This window comes from Schistocerca serialis, chromosome 9 (genome assembly GCF_023864345.2).
Source record: "Schistocerca serialis cubense isolate TAMUIC-IGC-003099 chromosome 9, iqSchSeri2.2, whole genome shotgun sequence".
In the NCBI taxonomy this organism is placed as follows: Eukaryota; Metazoa; Arthropoda; class Insecta; order Orthoptera; family Acrididae; genus Schistocerca; species Schistocerca serialis.
This window is the reverse complement of record NC_064646.1, coordinates 260,403,711-260,416,887: the sequence shown is the minus strand read 5'-3', so window position 1 is coordinate 260,416,887 and position 13,177 is coordinate 260,403,711. Positions and strand designations below refer to the sequence as shown.

The window sequence follows — 13,177 nt, the reverse complement described above, 5'->3', positions numbered from 1 at the left end:
AGTAACTCAAAGCAGTAACTAGATTCCCCAAAGAGACGATTTCAGACAGAGATCTCGGATTTAGCTCAGTGTTGCTGTTTACTTGAGTAGTAATTATAGTCAGATCATGCTCTAACAGTGCCGTAAGAAGAAATTCTGCATGATCATACCATTCCTAGCAGGAGCGCTGATGGCAATAAGCTTAAATATTAGACTAGTATATAGAGATTTCTTTAGCATGATTTGCTCAGATACTTTCTTCTGTGTCAAGGATGTGTGTCAATTTTAATGTTGTAGTAGTAGTAGTAGTAGTAGTAGTAGTAGTAGTAGTTGTTGTTGTTGTTGATATCTCTGCGGTGGTGGTGGTGGTGGTGGTGGTGGTGGTGGTGGTTGTCTAAGTTGGAGCTTTTCAGAGGAACCATACTAACATTCACTTTAAAATTTTGGGGAAATCACAAAAAGCTGGACATAATATCAACGCTGCCTAGAATATCACTCAGAGCCATGTTTATGTCTCCTCCACAAAACACATAAGAGTTTTTAATACAACTGACAGATTTACCAACATAAGAGTTGCTTCAATAAGGTGAGATAGCTGACATGGTAAGGTGAGCCTATTGCATTCACAATAGGGCAAATTTGGCCAGGAAGTGTATATGAAAATGACACACACTGATAGACACCTCCATGAGAAAACCATCCATCACCCAAGGAAAAAAAAGAGGTGTAATTAAAATCTTCATGGACAGGACCAACAAAAATTTGCAGCCAGTTTATTTACATAATGAGCTGAATCACTTATAGTTGGTTTTCCAGAGAAACAGTTACTCCTGTAGGGAGGTGGATTAAACACTTTGTCACAGAAGAAAAAATGCAAGGACTAGTGAGGAACAACAGCTACCAACAAGGAAAGTTCTTCTCTCTTCTATTAACAAGATTACAAATTGTGTTGAGAAAGTATTGGCCAAACATGGAGTTGAAATGATCTTACTCACCAACAAAATAAGAATGCTCAAGAACAGCAAAAGATGTACAGCATTCACTAATGTTGCCTGGGATATATAAAATTCTGTGTAGTTGCGGGCAAATACACTTTGGAAGCACAAAAAGACATGTCAACACCATCTGCAAAACACGAACAGGAACTACTGTCTGGGGTCTAACTGACAAATCAGCCACACAGCGAAATGTTTTCAGAGATGGAAACAACAAAATATTATTCAGTGAGACTAGCATTTTAGTAAAGACAAAACATTGTCATGAGCACATATATAGAAAGGACACAGTAATTTAAAAGCACCATTATACTTTTAATAGGAGAGAAGATGATGTTAAGTTGGATAAAACATGGATGGCACCTTTGCATCAACAGAACAACAATCAATTACTTTTAATCGAGACTGATGGTGACAGTCAGAGATAATCGAGAATCCAGTGTCAAAAATTCAGGAGCCCCTGACGCACTTGCCATTTGACTTCTGAAGATGTCTTCTGCAGCCTGAGACGAAATATCAGGCAATATTTTCACATCTCAACCAAGGCCTCTCAGCATGGATGTTTGAACTGAAGTGTTACATATCCCAGAAGTTGTCGTAAAGTAAACAAGAGAAGACACGATTGCTAGCATACTTACACTTAATACTGTCCTATAGCATAATATTCTGGGGGAAAGCAGCTAATGTGCAATAAGTATTCACTCTACAGAAAAATGCAAAAAGATTATTTGGTAAAGATAACTAAACATTTTGCTGAGGCCTCTTTACAGACTTACATACATTACTCAATGGTATTTGTGCTTAAGATGGACTCGGCAATTCACAGTTAGGCCTACTTAGTTAGTTCCATGTTCAATGCATAATTTGTTGTGATACACAACAATGATGTGGAACGAGTCATTTTACAGCTGGTAGTTAGTAATTCCTACCCACCACCTTTTCTACAGAATAGAAGGAGCTGTTAAGTAGAAACTTTCTCAGACTTTTTTTCATATGTTATTTCACTGTCTGTCAGACATTTTATATCACTAGGTAAGTAATAAAAAAATTCTGCTGCATTATTGTGCGCCCCTTTTTGTGCAAATGTCCATACGATGATTCTGAGTGAACATCACATGTTATTCTTACAGAACATTTTTGGCAATAAATACTTACTTTTTTAAAGATGATTTGCCCCAGAACAACATTCCATATGACATTACTCAATCAAAATATGCAAGATATACCAACTTACTGATTTCTCTCCCCTCAAGATTTGCAATGATTCAAAGTGCAAATGTGGGTAAACTAAGTTATTTTATGAAATCCAAAATGTGCTTTACCCAATTTAAATTCTCATCAATATGGGCATCTATGAATTTTGAAGTTTTCACCCTATTTATTATTTCCTCGCCACATGTTCTACTTATAATTGGTGCAGTACCCCTAGATATGCAGAACTGAATACAAATTGAGGGCTAGGCCATTCACAGAAAACCAATCAATGATAGTTAAAAGAATTTTTTGTTTACCATCTCTTCTGCTTCTGTATGTATGCAGAACTACAACAGGACTAATAGCAGCAAAAATACGAGCTGTGTCTATGAATGGAATGGAGTTTTGTACCACAACGTAAAAGTCTATTAAAAGTTACCAGTGGATATCAGGCAGGAAACTGAAAATCCCTTACATATTTAAAAAAACAATAGCATATAATATGGCAGCCACTCTTCCTACAATTTTTTTGGCTCTATATTGTAAATTTTGTGCAATCGAATAGAGTATGGTAGCTACTCTATCTACAAGTTTCAGACTGGTTGGACTCAAAAACGTAAATTCTGTGTTCTCTACAATTTGTGTTAGTTCTTGGCTGCGTCAGTATATTCACAGGTGATAGTAATCTGTATAATGGCTCAAGTATTTAAATAAAAGCGGCAGATGGATAGGATACAAGACGAAGCAGTTGGTCTTTTAATTAGCTTCTAATACACATACAAGTAATCCCCTAAAATTACCAGTGCCGCTAGATTACGACTAAGCATAATTTGTTGTTAGTATACAGAACTTACAAAACTATTTAGTTATGGATTTATTCAATACAAGTACCGGTATCAAGCATTTGTAAACAGATAATGACATTTCCTTTCACAATATGTTACACAGCTGTAGGACCTATACGATACGTAGACTTAAATTTATTGCAGTGAGTACTGTTTTACGCGCAAACGAATGTTTCATACACCATACACCACGTTTTAGAGGCGAAGAAACAAATAAACACACCTCTCTCTGTTCTGCATTAAGGCCGTAAACATTTTCGTCAATAGGGTAGTATTTAGACATACATCTTTGCTGTATCCTGAAACTTCCTCTTAATAAACGTGGATGCAACGCTTTAAAATACTTTGCCATCCTAAGCGAACATGTACTGACACCTCAGCTAGTTTACGCACAAATACTACCCACAACCTCTAAAATACAGAACTAACTGTCGAAAGTCATCTTTCAACAGGTACCATTATCAAGATGGCATTACTATAGAACAATTGACAGTCTCCGTAAGCAAACAAGTGCGGTAACATTGTTTATGGTGCGGATATTGTCACGCTGTATTGCCAGTATTTTTTTAGTCTCTTTCTTAATAAAATTTCTGTAAAACAACATCGATTCGGTTTTTTAACCACGGTAAATCTTTGTCTGAAAACAACTTCTAAGCAGTTAATTCGACGGCAGGTTTTACTTCTGTTGTGAAAGCTTGTAAACGACAAGGCAAAGCAGAATGCCCGAGGAGAAGGAAATTATCAAGAAACAGAAGACTGTAAGTATATATGCCATAAATATATTCTTTGCATGTCAGGTTCTCTGACCATATCAGGGACGTTGTCGAAAACAAAATAAGAAACCTTCCGTACCTGGCTAAACGTCAACTGAAAATAAGTACCGGTGTTTTAAGACAACTACAATCGCATTGTCGTAGCACCGCAATTAAATACTATCGGAAACGTAACTGTCGTTTTAATTCCATTTCAGAATAAGATTATTATCGCATGTACAAATAATGCGGTAGTCGACGATTCAGTAGTTCGAAAAAAAAAGAAAGAAAGAAACAAGGAAACTGTACCTTATAAATTTAATACTGGTGCTCGGAGCATCGCATAAGTTATGTAAGACGTTAGTGTCGAGTTTCTGTGCTACATATATCGCATATCATTATGTTTCCATTTTCCCATATGGTAACCGACGTGGCTTTAACATATAGTACTCCCCTCCTATAATATTACACTCAAATCCCATTTTCAGTTTTGAATTTTTCTTTACTCTCCAGGGAATATTTGACATTTAAATTGGTGCTTCCTGTCAACGCATCGAACGCAGTTATGTAAACCACACAATTCCAGAAAAGATTTCATATCTGCTCATCATTATGGCAATACAAGAAGCGTTGTTTTACAGTTGCCGTTCACACCGTGTGTCTAAATCTACTTAAAACAGAAACCAAAAAATCGCATTTTGCTTATACTTTGAATTCGAAAGATACACACTAGTGTTGACATAGAAAGAGCATGTTCCTTATAAGGACTGAATCAGAGTTCGAAAATTGTTCTAGGGCCCATTCCATTAATGTTATTTTATCCATGCTGAGTCATGTTGAACTTCGTGGACGTTATTGCATTACTACTCACTAGTGGTTGAGGCAATAAGTAGCGCAGAAATGATATTTGTGGATCCTCCACGTTGACGACCTGGTGTGCTGAAAATGCATCAGACACTATCCAGAACATTTTCAGATTGTAACTAGATCTTATTAAATAGTCAAGAAGTCTGGCCAGATCCTGTTGCTTCTGTATTCGAATTGTCATACTTAACATAACTTAAGAAACTTATCAGAAAATGACAAATATCAATCGGAAAGCACTGATGAAAAAGTGCTGTGAATGATGCCATCAAGTACACATTTGCTGTAAATAATTCTCATCTTAAATGTGAGAAAACAAAAACAAGCCATAAGCATTTTTGTGCTGCAGGAACATGACACTGACAGCACACACATCGTAGAGACACAGATAATAAGAGCAATATGTATGTGGTCACATTTTGAAGATACTATTCCTTTAATTAACCCTTCAATGTGAATAATGAGCACTGTACACTTCAAACGACTATGTGAAGCAGCACATAGCATATATCCAATTGTAAGGCTTTCCATCTAACCATAGTTACAGTCTCAAATACAAGTAAGTAATTTTGACATCAAAGTAAATAGAAAATTTTCAAAAAATAATAAAAAGAAAAATGATTTAGAAGACTGCAAGTAGTGTAGGGTACCGACATCCAGCTGACTATTGCATAAAAGCTATTTGTGGGCAAACAATACTTGGAGTCTCAATGAAACATTCTAAAATGATATTCTTGTACTAAAAAGGACAAAACCAATTTCTCTTCCACCTAAGTTGTTTATTCTTAAGTGCATTAGTCTATTACCAGTTGTGGCTAATCCAATGTGTGCATATCGGATGTGTGCAGGTCTCACTTATAAACAATCAAATAAATGAAAATAACTAGTTATGATGAAATAGTAGACAAAATTGCTCAATAATTAGCATCCGAGTTTTTTAGGGTAGTAGAAAGAAAATAACTGATATCCAGGTAATTCCAGAGTAGAAAGAAAATAACTGATATCCAGGTAATTCCAGAGTGAAAGTCAGAGCAGCACATAAGACACTGTGTCTCAAACTAGCAAAATAGTTAGTACCTGATACTTGTTAAACGGCTCTACAATATTTTGATGTTGCTTATTTAATATTTATTCATTTGACAGCAGAAAAGAGAATCATTGATTAGGATAAATAAAGAGAATTAATTAATCTCTCTCTCTCTCTCTCTGTGTGTGTGTGTGTGTGTGTGTGTGTGTGTGTGTGTGTGTGTAGAGTTAAAGACCGAAGTTCACTAGTTCATAAACTCTTCAATGGACCCATAGATTTCCTTGTACCTACTGATTTTTGAGGATGATTTAGAAGCAAGGTGCAGTTTCTTTCTTTTGTCATATTATACTTCGTGAATAGTATGCATCTACATCAGTACTCTGTGGAAACCACACTTAAGTTCCTGGCAGAACCACCTTCACAATAATCCTCTATTATTTCACTCCCAGACAACATGTGGAATAAATGAACACCTATATATTTATGTGAGTACTGATTTCCTTTATTTTATTATGATGATCGTTTCTCCCTATGCAGTTGGTGTCAACAAAATATTTTTGCATTCGAAGGAGAAAGTTTGTGATTGAAATTTCATAAGAAGATCCCGCTGCAATGAGAAACACCTTTGTTTTAATTATGTCCACCCCAAATCCTGTCTTGGTTCCATGACACTCTCTCCCCTATTTCTCAGTAATACAAAACGTGCTACTCTTCTTTGAACTTTTCTGATGTACTCCATTAATTCTGTCTGGCAAGGATCCCTCCCTGAACAGCAGTACTCCAAAAGAGGGCAGACAAGCATAAGTGTAGGCAGTGTCTTTTGTAGATCTGTTGCATCTTCTGAGTGTTCTGCAATAGACCACAGTCTTTGGCCCACCTTCCCCACAACATTTTCTGTGTGTCCTTTCAAATTTAGATTGGTCATTATTGTAATTTCAATATTTATTTCAATTTACAGCCTGTAGATGTGATTGATCTGTTTTGTAACCGAAGTTTAAAGATTTTCTTTTAACACTCATGTGGATGACCTCACACTTTTCATTATTTAAGGACAATTGCTAACTCTCACACCATACAGATATCGACCTACCATTTCAAAGAATTGTATTCTAGAGACAAAACTTTAAAATCATTTCTGACAAAATGTGATTATACTTCATCCACAGCATTGTAATATTCACAAATTTCTGGTTATAATAAATACTTCTTTCAGGCCATTGCTTGGCGCCATTTTACAAGACATATACATCTCTTTTAATATAGACGTATTCAGTTCACTGTTACTGAGAAACAGATCAAAAGTCAATAATTTTTCAGTAGTGTAGCAGTGGAATTTTACACCACTTCATTCAAGGAACCAAAAAAGCTAGACAATCACAATATTGACCAACTTCTGAAATCTGTTTTTCGACCTAAATCAGATTTTTTGTTGGTAATGGAAAACTACTGCTTCTTAGCGCCGCCCTGTTTAAGTAGGGTCCGCTTTTTGGGTCAATGCACGCCATTTATAAAGGTCCAATGCTTCCAATGCTTCCTCAGATCTGAGTTTATAGTGTCTAGGTTTCTAGTGTAGACGTGAAAAAGACATCGTGTTCCCCAGTAGTCGGATTGTAATATACATAACGGTTGGAGTAAGTTAACGGTGACACTCGAATCAATATAGTTTTACGGAGCTCAATTAAGTATTTGGTTGTGACCATTAACAGAGAAATTCGTACGAGTTTAGGTGCAATGAATAATTAATACGATGGTCTCCAAGAACGCATAAAAACAAGTTAAAGCTAGCTCGGGGTATTTAAAGGAGTGAATCAATTCCCTGTGGTAGTTGGGTAAGTTGGCAGTGAGAGAAACGCAGCCAAGATTCGATCTTTAAGGCTACATTCAGTGTCACCGACGACGGTCGTCCGACGCCGTCGCCAAAGGTTGCCCGATAACATCGGCCGACAGCTTAGTCACTGTGCGTCCGATCTCATTCGTCGGTTTTTGATGGGATCGAGGAGGTTGGGTTAGATTAGAACCTATTCGATGTATGAAATAGGTTAGATTTTAACCTCCAAGGACGAAGTGGGTACCACAGTGTCTCTGTCCATGGAGACGAGTGCTCCACTGCAGCGTTTTCTATTAAAAAGATAGCGCATGCGTTTAAATAAGCCGTATCCATCTGTCACCAGTTATTGGAATTACGCGACAAGTTTTATGAATATGAGATGAAGGGGAAAATGCCATACTACTGAAGTAAAATATGCTTTAACTTTGTGATAACGTTATTCTTCTTCCATCACTGATAGACGTGAGAAGGAGCGCAACCTTTGAATCTAAAATGCTGTTCTTGATTGTTTCATATTTATAAGTGCACATGCAGAAAATATATAATTTTGACGATACACCGCATAAAAGTTCTCTCCCATACACGTTGTTCCGAGTATGGTTTACTATGCAACAGTGGTGGGATGTGCGACTGCTGTATAATAAAAGGTTTTTCCAATGAGGTTATGAGCACATAATGGTTAAGTTTCGTCGTGAAAGTAGATGCTGTTTCTATTATATGATACACAGATAAAATTTGTGTGAGAGAAAGAAAGAATGCCCGCCCGGTTAGCCGAGCGCTCTAATGCACGGCTTTCCGGAGTGTGAAGGAGCGTCTGATCCCCAGCACGAATCCGCCCGGTGGACATGTGTCGAGGTCCTGTGAGCCGGCCAGTCTGTGTATAGTTTTTAGGCGGTTTTCCATCTCCCTCGGCGAATGCGGGCTAGTTCCCCTTATTCCGCCTCAGTTACACTATGTCGGCAATTGCTGCGCAAACAAGTTCTCCGTGTACATCACCATTACTCTACCACGCAAACACAGGAGTTACACTCGTCTGGTGTGAGACATTCCCTGAGGGGCGTGGAGGGGGGGGGGGGGGGGGGGTACCGAACCGCACAATACACAATAACCCTGGATTCGGTGTTGGGCGGCGGAGGGGTGAAGTGGATGCGGTAGTCGTCGTGGGGTTGTGGACCACTGCGGTTGCGGCGGGGACGGAGCCTCTCCATCGTTTCTAGTTCCCTGGTTAACATACAATACAATACATACAAGGAAAAATTATTTAACTAACGAAAGATAGGTTTGTGGTTTCACAGCAGCTCACCTTATTCTAAAAATGGTGAAAATTAATGCAATGGTGGCAGGATATTCAGATAATCAGATTCTAATATGGGAAAGTTCAATGCTCTTTAAACACGTGCTCTGGATTTGAGAAAGGAAGTAACAAGGTTTCTGGTGGCAGTATTATTTCAGACTGGGTGTAGCTTTTAATAAAGGAAATCATCTATAACTTATCACCGTGTCTTTTTAGTACATTGCACATAGCATAGCTTCAAAATTCGGTACAGAATAAATTTAACATTTCGTAGTATTTGGGGTGCAAGAGTGAAGATATTAGCTTTTGAATTAGTCTTTAGGGTATAGTAAATAGCATCCAACGTATCAAACAGAGCGTGGTATAGGCTTGAATATTGAGCAAACAGTAAAGGAAACAAAAGAAAAATTCTGAGTAGGTATTAAAATCCATGGAGAATAAATAAAAACTCTGAGGTTCGCCGATGACATTGTAATTCTGTCAGAGACAGCAAAGGACTTGGAAGAGCAGTTGAATGGAATGGACAGTGTCTTGAAAGGAGGGTATAAGATGAACATCAACAAAAACAAAACGAGGATAATGGAATGTAGTCGAATTAAGTCGGGTGATGCTGAGAGAATTAGATTAGGAAATGAGACACTTAAAGTAGTAAAGGAGTTTTGCTATTTAGGCAGTAAAATAACTGATGATGGTCGAAGTAGAGAGGATATAAAATGTAGACTGGCAATGGCAAGGAAAGCGTTTCTGAAGAATAAAAATTTGTTAACATCGAGTATAGATTTAAATGTCAAGAAGTCGTTTCTGAAAGTATGTATGGAAGTGAAACATGGACGATAAATAGTTTAGGCAAGAAGAGAATAGAAGCTTTCGGAATGTGGTGCTACAGAAGAATGCTGAAGATTAGATGGGTAGATCACATAACTAATGAGGAGGTATTGAATAGAAATGGGGAGAAGAGAAGTTTGTGGCACAACTTGACTAGAAGAAGGGATCTGTTGGTAGGACATGTTCTGAGACATCGAGGGATCCCAAGTTTAGTATTGGAGGGCAGCGTGGAGGGTAAAAATCGTAGAGGGAGACCAAGAGATGAATACACTAAGCAGATTCAGAAGGATGTAGGCTGCAGTAGGTACTGGGAGATGAAGCAGCTTGCACAGGATAGAGTAGCATGGAGAGCTGCATCAAACCAGTCTCAGGACTGAAGACCACAACAACAACAACAACATTGGAAAGATGCAATCACCAGACGTCAAATACCGGAGTGGCACGTCTTCACTTGAACCGTAATTACATCTTTATGTGGCTTTCTTAACTGCGCTTTAATCACGCCTCTACAAGTTCTCGAAATTAGCTTTCGTTATCCAAAAGTGTTTCACGCACTCTGAATCTTCGGCCTTACATACTCGAATGATACTAAAAAGCAAGATTACAAACACTACCGTATGTTTTGCTGAATTTATTTGAAGTTGTGCAGGCATAGGGTAATTGACCTTCAATGATTACCATTTGGCATCGTGTGAAAGATAAAAAAAGCTTAGGATAATGTACTGCGAACACGTAAAGCGGTGAAAATTGTGACGAAGTCATCAATCTTCTGACTGGTTTGATGCAGCCCGTCACAAATTCCTCTCCTGTGCCAGACTCTTCATCTGAAAGTAGCACCTACAACCTAAGTCTTCAATTCTTTGCTGGATGTATTCCAATCTCTGCCTTCCTCTACAGTTTTTGCCCTCTGCAGCTCCCTGTAGTACCAAGAAAGCCATTCCCTGATGCCTTGACAGATGTCCTATCATTCTGTCCCTTCACCTCGTCAGTGTTTTCCACATATTCCTTTCCTTCCCGATTCTGCGCAGAACCTCTTCATTCCTTCGGCAGTAGCACCACATTTCAAATGCTTCAATTCTCTTCTGTTCCGGTTTTCCCACAGTCCATGTTTCACTACCATACAATGCCGTGTTCCAAACGTTGCTAACCGACCACAACACAAAAAAGATCCGCTACAGTAACTTTAAGCATAAGATACGCCATCCTCTTCATTTGAACAAATTATTTTTTGAGGTTATAATTCACACCTATTTTTGGTTGCCAATAAACTTCCAATTTCAGTAGACGGATTCCGAACGATATCCCGATTATGATATTTTTATACTCAGGATGCCACAGGCTCATTCTGTCTTGGATTTTAACAACAGTTTCTCACAGCTCATATGTGAGAACATCGGTCGATTTGACCGAAGAAGACAAACTGATTTGAATTTCACCGATTGTCGTCCGAAGTCTCTACTTTCGGGCGATGAGATCGGCAACAGTGTGGCAGCGATCGTAGTGGCGAACTGATCTGAAAAGATCGGCCGTCTTCGGCCGATGTTGGCCGTCGACGAATTCACCGATATCGGTGCCACTATGACCAAAGCGTAATAAGTGTTTCATTTCTACCTTTCACTGCGCGGGTGGAGGTGGAAATGACACTTAACTAGACGAGACATTTCACCAGCATACAGCGTATGACCTGCACGGCGGTTGACTGCAAAGCTCCACGTACTTTCATTTATTTTCAGGAAACGTATCGTTTGTTCACTGTTAACATAAAACAGGTGAAGTTGATATCAATGCTTGTTCACATTAAGTATTGTTTCCGGGAATTCAAAACGAACTATACGTAAATAGGGCTACCGGAATGTTTGTACAATGCATAAAGATCACTTGTGGTTCTACATTTGCGTGAAATCTAGATAAATCCATCTGAAACGGGATGTTTCACCCTGCGGCAGAGTGCAAGCAATCTTGACACTTTATGACATTATAAAGCTGTATGCCAGACCGAGACTCGAAGCTGGTCGCTTGTCTTTCTTGGACAATTATCTTACTGACTTCTCTTACCTTTTGCTTTTGCTACTTTAGTTCATTAATACAAATAATCAAAATATAGCACAGATAACGAAGGTTACAAATCTTTAAAAACTATGTATTAGTTAGAATGAAGGTTTTCACGACCAAGTGACACAGCTGCCGGTAAACCTTTCGGGATGTGAGGTCGTGGTCCAAGAAACTCTTCTGTTCCTGACGTTTCATCCAGGATTGCGCTGGACATCCTCAGCAGAGGAGCGTCTCTGAGGATGTCCAGCGCAGTCCTGGACGAGACGTCAGGAACAGAAGAGTTTCTTGCACCACCACCACATCCCGAAAGGTTTACCAGCAGTTATGCATCAACTACATTTATACGAAAAAAGTAAACAATGTGTGTCAGTACATTCATATACACAACACAGCGGAAACAGAATAGTAAAAATAATCTACTGTAATTCAACTAATAAAGATACATTCAATGCACAAGTATCTCAAGAACAATTGCTGTCAGAGTTCATACTTGGGTGCAGGCATTATTTTTTGGTCTGATTTACAGTAAAATATACCGCCAGACAAAAAAAAGTGAAACGCCCAGATGGGGAGGAGGAAACGAAACGAAACTCTGTGGGTTGAAAGGGTATGTCATGTTATTGCAGTGTTACAAAATCGAGTCAAATTTACAAAGATCTTGTACTATGAGCCACCACATCAGTTTGATGTTCCACCTCCTATTGGCTGGATGCACGCAGTGGTTCGGTTGCAGAAGGTGTCATAAAGCTGTTCTACCCTCTCATGGGGCAAGCTGACTCACAACTGTTGTAACTGGTCCTTAATATCCTGGCTGGCGATGGATCTGCGGATCTTGCAGGTCACAGGAGTACCTCAAAATCACGCAGACGTTTCACAGGGACACGTACCATTTGTGGACGAACATTGTCCTGTTGAAAGTGGCGCCACGATACTGTCGCATGAGAGGTAAGAGGATGACGTTGGATGTCCGTGACGTACTGTCACCGGCCAGAGTGACCGAGCGGTTCCAGGCGCTACAGTCTGGAACCGCGTGACCGCTACGGTCGCAGGTTCGAATCCTGCCTCGGGCATGGATGTGTGTGATGGGATATCGGGACTTCTCTCCAGGCCATTGCCATACTCATCTACGATGGTCATCCGGATTAGTACAGAACAGCAGTTCATCGCGAAACACGATGTGACACCATGTATCAGCAGTCCGTGCTCCCGGCCACGGCACCATTCCATATGCAGCCATTTCCGGTGTGGTGTTAACGGCAGCCTACACATGGGATGGTAATTCCTCAGGCCGGCTGCTGCTAGTCTCCAGAATGTTGCAGGGAGTTCGTTATTCAGGCAGGCACAGTTGTGATGGGATTACTATGTGCTTGGTATACGAGCGTGGTTTGAAAAGTTCTCGGGATGGAATAGAAAAAAAGGCACTTATATCACCGAAACCTTTTTTATTTTTCAATTTAGTCTCCTTGTACGTTAATGCACTTGGTCCAACGATGTTCCAGTGCCTTATCCCATCTCAGAAATG

At 39.2% G+C, this 13,177-nt stretch overlaps 2 protein-coding genes across 5 annotated transcripts in view; one reads left to right on the top strand and one right to left on the bottom strand.

The window, feature by feature from the left end:
* The window catches only part of LOC126419246 (isovaleryl-CoA dehydrogenase, mitochondrial), a 68,870-nt gene extending 65,377 nt beyond the window's left edge, over positions 1 to 3,493 (bottom strand). The window contains exon 1 of the mRNA XM_050086398.1: positions 3,237 to 3,493. Within this exon, the coding sequence (XP_049942355.1) occupies positions 3,237 to 3,365 (129 nt within the window). The 5' untranslated portion in view covers positions 3,366 to 3,493. The remainder of the gene's footprint in view (positions 1 to 3,236) is intronic.
* A 45-nt stretch (positions 3,494 to 3,538) lies between these two features.
* The window catches only part of LOC126419245 (bifunctional 3'-phosphoadenosine 5'-phosphosulfate synthase), a 345,016-nt gene continuing 335,377 nt past the window's right edge, over positions 3,539 to 13,177 (top strand). For 2 of the 4 annotated variants that reach the window (XM_050086390.1, XM_050086389.1), the window contains exon 1: positions 3,539 to 3,771. In XM_050086390.1, the coding sequence (XP_049942347.1) occupies positions 3,733 to 3,771 (39 nt within the window). In that variant the 5' untranslated portion in view covers positions 3,539 to 3,732. The remainder of the gene's footprint in view (positions 3,772 to 13,177) is intronic. The other 2 variants (XM_050086395.1, XM_050086392.1) reach the window with 1 other exon arrangement.